The 7,827-nt window shown below is 51.0% G+C and overlaps 3 protein-coding genes across 3 annotated transcripts; all 3 read left to right on the top strand.

The window, feature by feature from the left end:
• Positions 1-502: 502 nt before the first annotated feature.
• On the top strand, positions 503-1,198 carry BBK36DRAFT_24305 (hypothetical protein; the record flags this gene model as incomplete). Its single annotated transcript, XM_024897986.1, has 1 exon — positions 503-1,198. One exon carries the CDS (start codon positions 503-505, stop codon positions 1,196-1,198), a length of 696 nt encoding a protein of 231 aa, XP_024744966.1.
• A 3,423-nt stretch (positions 1,199-4,621) lies between these two features.
• On the top strand, positions 4,622-5,490 carry BBK36DRAFT_1163771 (NAD(P)-binding protein; the record flags this gene model as incomplete). The annotated part of the gene is made up of 2 exons (XM_024894571.1): positions 4,622-4,904; positions 4,979-5,490. The coding sequence occupies 2 exons, from the start codon at positions 4,622-4,624 to the stop codon at positions 5,488-5,490; spliced, it is 795 nt and encodes a 264-aa protein (XP_024744965.1).
• Positions 5,491-6,075: 585 nt separating this feature from the next.
• Positions 6,076-6,357, top strand: BBK36DRAFT_1131279 (hypothetical protein; the record flags this gene model as incomplete). Its single annotated transcript, XM_024891952.1, has 1 exon — positions 6,076-6,357. A coding segment is annotated over one exon (282 nt), but the record flags the coding sequence as incomplete, so codon positions are not given.
• Between the last annotated feature and the right edge of the window lie 1,470 nt (positions 6,358-7,827).

Here is a 7,827-nt window from a genome sequence, read left to right as displayed (position 1 = left end):
GAGCGACGAATGCATGTACGGAATATATATGCACGTATGCATGTACGGCGAATGCACACAGACAAGTACTTTACGCGGCGTTATGCACGTAAGTGGGCAGGTTGCGCGGCTGGCGGGCGCTGATTCGCCGCGGTCTCAGCCTGCAGAAGCACATCGACATAAGCGAATGCACCAGAGACACCGGATGCAACATCGGTGAGAGCTCACATCCACGTGTTAGCGGGCGATTGCCAGGCGGTGCAGGGGGATCGGATAGGCAGACGCCACGCTTCGGCCAAGGTTTGGCACGCTGCACGCCAGAGCCGCGATGCCCGCTTAGGCGCATGAGCCTTTGTAGATGCATCCAAGCATCCAAGCAATCGCTCGGGTACTGACTAAGCGGGGAAACTTCCCCCTTACTGCAATGCGGCGCATCCACGTTTATCCGCTCGGTAGTCGCTCCGCCGAGCTCCTACGGCGCTCTGGTAAATGCGGGCCGAGCTGCTGACTACGCGTCCTCGGCATGATTTTCGAGGCTGCTCTGGGCCTAGTCCGGCAATCCCTCGCCACTCCTGTGCAGAAACCGGTTTGGGAAATGAGGCTTGCTTCTGCCCTCTCTCGCCAAGTGGCTTTGGAGCCCCAAGAGCGAGCCCGTCGCTTCTTCCCTGCTCCCTGCTGGAGACCGGACCGCCATGACAGGACGGGGCCGGGCCTCTCCTCGCAAACTCTTGCCTCCTGTCTGCGAGGCTGGACCTGGACTGAACGGGGGGCCCGCCGCGGCTGGATCTATCTACTATCTCGCTCCTACTACACGATGCCTCCAGGAGTCAGTATGGATACAATGGATACAGGCAGCAAGTTATGGATGGATGGCCATGATGGATATGTGTGCTATGACATGACCATGATCACCGCGGACCCTGCTGACAGGCCGGCAGCGTTCGTTCGGAGCAACTGCCTAAATATCGCAGGTCGTTCTCGACGCTTCATGCGCAGCTCCTCGCTACGACACTCCTCCCAGGTCACGCTGTCAACTGCCGCCCCTGCTGCTGCATCTTGTCTGCCTACACTCATTCATAATGGCTTACTACTACACACCTTCACAACTGCCACTTGCTGGGGCTGCTGGTGGGATGCTGTCAAAACCACTCCCGAGGTGGGGTCTGGAGCACCTGGAGCACTTGTCAAGGTCAAAGCAAGATACTATCTCCTCCTCTAATTCCCCGCCAGCGGCTGCTGCACTGGATACTGCAACAGGCAACACCAAAGCCAACTTCCGAAACTGGGGCGGTTCATGGCTCCAGACAGTGCAACGTGGGGGGTTCGATGGGTCTCTTGTCATTGTTCAACCCCTCCATTGACTCTTGCGGAGCGCTTCTGACAATCTGGGTCTCTAGTCTTTGACCCTTTCTCGAACAGCATTCGTCTGCCGGTGCACATTGCCGGCTTGCTGTGGCATTTCATGTAGTAGATTCGCCTCTGCTTCGGGCCTGTTTTATCTGCACACGCGTACACACGGCGGTCATGACACGAGCACCTACCCCTTCATTTGCGCCTCTGGCCCAAGATTGATCGGAATGTGGGCTTTGATATCCACCAGGAATCATTATCTGGTCAACGTCCTCCTACCAAGCGTGGGCCGCTATCCGCCACGTCACTTTAGTTTGACGACGGCTTCATTGTTGTCGAGATGAACGATCCTCTGCTTCATCAGCCTTGCCAGGCAGCCCCTTTTCGCCCCTCAGCAAAGGTGCCCCTTGAGGGCCCCTCGTACGAGTGTACTGCATCGCGGCCCTTTAGCGCCTGTGCAACTTGTACCGCATTACGGGGTGCGATAAGCAGCCATGGACACAGCTAATTTATGGAGGCACTCCATAGTTTGTTCAGCTCGGGGCTCTAGTTGTTAGTTGTCGTTGGAGACCTGCACTATCCACCGCGTGTGCGGAGAAGTATACTACTATCGAGTAGTTCTTGGATCTACTCAATGCCGGCGTCTTGGCTTGGTTCTACGCAACGAAGGCTTCCTGGCCTTTCTTGCTGGAGTGACGGATTGTCCGATCCATGGCTGATCTTGACATCTCGGTTTAAAGTTGAGTCTAGCATCAGACGGCGCAGCCCTTGGGGGGGCGTGAGCCGAGATATACGACCGATGCGACGACGGGATGACATTCTTTGATTTTCTCGAAAGACTGCCCGAAACGAAAGCACGATCCGCATTTTCCAAAGGGGGGGAAAGACATTCCCGGGTGGCGATGGGTTCATCGGGGCCTCGGAGGGTGGCAAACTTGTCAATGGACCCCCGTCAGCTGTAGGGAAGCTAGGGATTTTCTCCAGACGCGAAGTTTGACACCTTGACTCGCGCATGGAATTGACCTATCTGGTTTTTTTGACAGGTAAGCTGTAAGGTCTTAGTCATGGCGCGAGCTTCTCTCGGAGGGTCAAGGCTGAATAGAGTAAGTTGCTCTTTGGCGAGATGAGCGTCGACTTTGGAGAGATGTCATGAGGTGTGCTTGGAGAGCTGTCTTGAGTCGTGTATTCCATGCCTATCAAGCATCAGGTGAAGCCAAGTCCAAGTGAGGGTGTTGGAAGATCTCGGGTGTTGCTACTACTGTAAACTCAATAGTAATACTCGGTAAATTACACTACCTGGGATGAACATTTGAGAGAACGAGGAGGTTACTATTACACCAGCATCTTTTCGAACTGTACATCAGCATAAGGTCTGATCAGGTAGGCAAGGTAGGATACTTCGTTTGATTTGTGAGCCCTCCTATAGAGCAATAACGTGAACCGCACGGGGCTTCCCGTACTGTGACTTTCAACCGTGTTCACATGACTGCTTCTTCTCGAAGCTCCGGTCGTTCAGGTGTTCTTGCCTCCCTGCATTCGGTGCCCGAGCCGGTGATGTGGGGCCGATTTGGCCGGCCGACTGACGGCGAACTTCGCTCTCAGTCTACCGTGTTCAGTTGCGGAACGAAGACATCGATCGACAAGGGGTATGAGAAGTCTGATATACGTGTGGCAGCTATAATTTCTTCTTGATATCCTGCTGTTGTTCCTCCGAAGAATATATATATGCCCTCAAAGTCTGGTCCACCTTCGCCTCGCTTTCTTTAAGACATTGCTTGTGGCAAGGATCGCATTGGACGGCCCCGAACTACTCACCTATCAGGGCATGATTACCCAGTAAACCACCTGGACTCATAGGTCGTGATTGATTCTTCCGAAAACACGTATTAAACAATACCTCGGCACGGGTTTTGAGTGTAGACTTGTATGTATGCCAACATTTTCCTCTCTCTCGTAGTCATTACATCGATACACTCGTGCAGATACCCACCTCTCTTTAAAGTCTCTGCATCTCACTCTACAATTTGTCTCTCATTACATACTTGCTGTTATTTCCCCTGTAACTATCCGTGAAGGTACGTCTCTTGTCCTTGATGAGATGGTTCTTCTCCTTCGCAGGAACGGACATCAGAGCGTTGCAGGAGGGACTATGAAAGTAGAAACTGACTTGAATATTGAAGGGGAATTCTCTGATACTTTTCATATTCGAGTAGCCCGTTAATTTTCCCTCATCATAGTTATCAGGCAAGCGAAGAACGCCGCCGTTCAATTCGTCGTATTTTAGTGCTTACTTTGTCTCTCATAGTGATTGTCCCACTTCCCCATATCTATTGTTTATTCCTTCATCGTTTATTCTCAGGTGCTTTGATTTTCATACGTCTTATAAAGTCTTAGGCAAGATATGTATGGCAACGCCTTGAGTGATGTTACTAACCCTTGCTTGAGCAGTCTGGGCTGCGCAATTAGTAGTGTTTGATGCTATTATAATGCTGGCTGATGTGCCTGGTTGCGCCCTCTTCCCTCGAGATACATCAACGGCTTTCTTTCTGGCTCAAGTTCTTTATATGACGCCTATATCAGTACCTATGTAGTGAGTGCTATTGGGCATCCGAGCACTATGGTATAGGGTTATCGATGACGAGTTCATAGAGATTGTGCTCTCCCTTTGAGAATTTTCCAATGCACCTCCTCCCGTCAACCACATCCTCCGCTCACTATTAATTCGAAAGGAGAGCTGATTGAGAGATGGGGATATACGCGAGTCCTTGGAGGTTTACAGTGGTGGTCAAGTTCTGGATTGGGGTGGTCCCGTTAGAGGTCAGGCCACAACCTTTTTATAGATTCGTTTTTCTCAGATAATACAGTATTATCAGAAACAGAAACAGATAGGTTTAACTTCCTTTCCTAATCGGGTCCCTGAGACCTCAAGGTCAGTGCTTCCGATTAGCCAGATTCGCAAATCTGCTCATCGCTCAATGGCTTGATAATGTATCCGGTCATCTGAACTCCGGCAAATCCGTGGACAGAGCGCTTGAACGTGACTGTTTACGGTACACTCTTACAAAGCAAGACATATTATATCATCATAGCAAGACATATTAAATCACTAGAAGAGCTCTCCATGGAATGGGGGATCCTTTAAATCCGGTATTTCCATTCACCTGCAGCTCAAGGAACTGGACTTGTGATCTTTGACTTAACAGACAGACAAGACTATAAATGACGAAGCCATCCTGCTGGGTATACTGATGATGTGCTGTAGACTTGGTAACAGATTTGACCTCGCTTCAAAATGTCTTCTCAGGTAGTTCTTGTGACTGGTGGAAACACCGGGTTGGGCCTGGAGATCATTCGAACCCTGTACCAGTCCTCGAAAGCCTATAACATACTGCTTGGCAGTCGGTCCCTCGAGAAGGCGAAAGTGGTTGTGAACGACTTGTTGTCCGAGGCGCGCGATACGACCACCACAATCGAACCTGTCAAGATCGATGTCGAAGATGACGCGTCCATATTGTCCGCATATGCATTTGTGGAAAAGAAGTATGGGCGTCTTGATGTCCTGGTGAATAACGCAGGTACAACGTCTTTTGCCTCCAGTTGCATACATATCATATAATGCCATTTGAGGTAATCTAATACACGCAATCAGGCGCCAACTTTGACCGGCAACTTCACAAGGGAGAAATGACCGCCAGAGAAGCGTGGAACAAGTCATGGGCAATCAACACCACTGGGGCACATGTAACGACGTTGACATTCATCCCATTGTTGCTCCAATCGGCCGATCCGCGACTCCTCTTTATTGCCAGCGGGACATCCACGCTGACCGGACACGAGAAGGAGGAGCGGTTCACGGACACGCCTCCCGCAAAGGGATGGCCGAAGCAGGAACTCAGTTGGAGTGCGTACCGAAGCGCAAAGACGGGCATGAACATGATGATGCGCGAATGGGCGCGGATCTTGAAGAATGACGGGGTCAAGGTGTGGGCTGTGAGTCCTGGTCTTTTGGCGACGGGACTTGGCGGTGACCATGAGCTGTTGAAGAAGCTTGGTGCGATTCACCCGAGAGTTGGGGCAGAGGTTGTTCAGGGGGTCATTGAGGGGAAGAGGGATGCGGATGTAGGGAGGGTTGTCAAGAAGGACGGTGTCCAGCCTTGGTAGAGAGACCGTTGGGGAAGTACTCCAAATACATTGCAAACGCTTCAGGATCGAATCATACCTATTCTGATACAGTACTTCCCACGGACTCGAAGTTGACAGTCTAAGCGAAGTTATCAATCCATCTCGCTTGACGTGGAGAGGAAACAGAAATCCACCCCTCATATCACATCGTTCTTGAACTCCGTGAAGATTACTCAAACATGAGAAGGAGTATCATCTCATGATTAGACTCGATGTGTCTGATTGAGTAAAACTGCGGTCAGTTGGCGGTTCATCTCGATACCGCAAGCATTCATTCTTTCAATCTACTACCAGCAATCCTATATGCAAGCAGCAATTATCAAGCTATTGTAAGCAATCGGGGTGGAATTTGTACAATCCACTAACTAAACATGCTTTTTTCTTTTCTTAGAGCTATTCACTCACTGCCTGGGAGTGTGTATCCATAGCGAGATGTTCAGCTGCAAGCGCCTAAATCCTTGAACCTTCATACCCTCACCACCTCTACATAAGGTAGTCAACATACCTCTGTAGCTACTATATCCGTCATGAATAATAATGACTTGATATATCAGGCAAAAATAGCAAAAAGAAAAGACATACAACAGCCGGTGTTCGCCAGTGGTCACCCACCTGACTACTAATCTGCCTCTCATTAGCTTGACTCTGGGAGAGCGGACGGGATCCCGTATTTTCCAATGGATATGGTCGTATGTGCTTGGAGCGTCAAGTAGATTGCCCTATCACCAGCTCGTGTTTGACGCTGGATTCAGCATACCTAGTGGGTTCGGAACAGCCCGTGTCCCCCTGAGTCAAGCATCATTGCAGAGAAGCTGTGTCTTGCATGTCATGATGTTCAAGCTGTGAAACGAGCTGATGACTGGCAGAGATGGATTCATAAGATCTTCGTGATGAAGATTCGTCAGATGACCTGGCGGCGTGAACTGGATGAAAGGAGGCTGAAGCTGATAGTTTATGAAATTGGGTGCTTTCGCTTACTCACATGTATAAAGAGTGAGCGCATATTGCAGAGAGTCTCTCCTTATGACTTGATGCTTCCTGTCTCTTCTTTGTCTTTTTCAACCAAGCAGCGGACAAATATCGCACGTTACGTTGGCATTGTGAAGAATGCAGAAGACGTCCTGTACGCCTCGATGCAAGGGAGATCGCAGCTGAGAGCATTTGTGGGGCCTTCGGGTATCACGAGTCTCGGGATTCGTGGTCGCTTCAACCAACAACCAACTCAACTCCGTACTTCTTTTTCCTTGTAGCATCTAATCAATCTATACGTACAAAGTTAGCACGATGAGGTATCACAAGTTGATGCACAGTTTTCTAGGCAGCAACAGTGACGTGATGGCAAAGAGTCCGACAAACAGAAACCCGTGAGGCTATGCCCCATTGAGCTCCATTTAACGCTCAGTCTTTCTCGTGATTAAGCTACCTGGACGTGAATATCTGCGCAATGCATCCCACCCTGGCAAGCCCAGTGCACGTAAGGCTCACTATTCGATAGCTGTCAGTGCCACTGTCACTCATGCAGCACAGGATCAATGACTGCGTGCCTTGCCAGGAACTGAATCAACCATCTGCTGTATGTAAGCAGATACTAAGGCAGCTTGGGTAGGTATACATTCACGATGCGTTGCAATCTGCGGCAGCTGAATGTACTCTGCCAGCCGGATGATGACGTAGCACAGATCCTGCCTGTGACTAGTAGCTGAGCCTGAATGCAACCGCCACGCTTCGGGGTGACGCAGACTGCACAGCGTTTGTTGGTGGTGACTGTCTGCACACGTCCTCGAAGGAACAGCTGATTACCTGAGGATCTGGCGACTCAGCCGAACCATTCTAGAGGGACGGCGATTGACGGCGGTTGGAGCTTGCAGACGTCGGCATCAAGGCGCCTGGCAGCTCTAATAAGTGACGCCGGCGGTGGCTGACTAACCTGGAATTACGGTGCCCAAACTCCGTGTGGTCGGGTATCGGATATCGGACTTCGGCCCAAAAACTGCCCGGCCGCTGAAAACGTGACTTCGCGCCTCCCTCGAGCGTGCATGTGTCACTGCCAGCGGCATTGGTCAGCCCTGGACGCCGTTCATGCTCTGTTATCAATCTCTCCGGGAATATCAAAGCTGTGATTCAGCGCGAGGCTTCGTCTGGAACCCGCATCGACGGCTGCGCGCCGCTATATAGAGACGAGGCCCGGGGTGGCTTTCCGTCGTGTCTCGTCACGCACATGCGTCCAAGGGACCTGACCAGCTGAGCCCTCCAGGACATCGCCATCCGCTTCATCACAGCAGCATCTGATCCCCAATGTCTGCGTCCGACGCCCAG

The sequence above is a fragment of the Trichoderma citrinoviride genome, assembly GCF_003025115.1.
Source record: "Trichoderma citrinoviride strain TUCIM 6016 unplaced genomic scaffold BBK36scaffold_52, whole genome shotgun sequence".
NCBI classification, from domain to species: Eukaryota; Fungi; Ascomycota; class Sordariomycetes; order Hypocreales; family Hypocreaceae; genus Trichoderma; species Trichoderma citrinoviride.
Note: the sequence above shows the minus strand (reverse complement) of the source record. Positions and strands in the feature narration are given on the sequence as shown.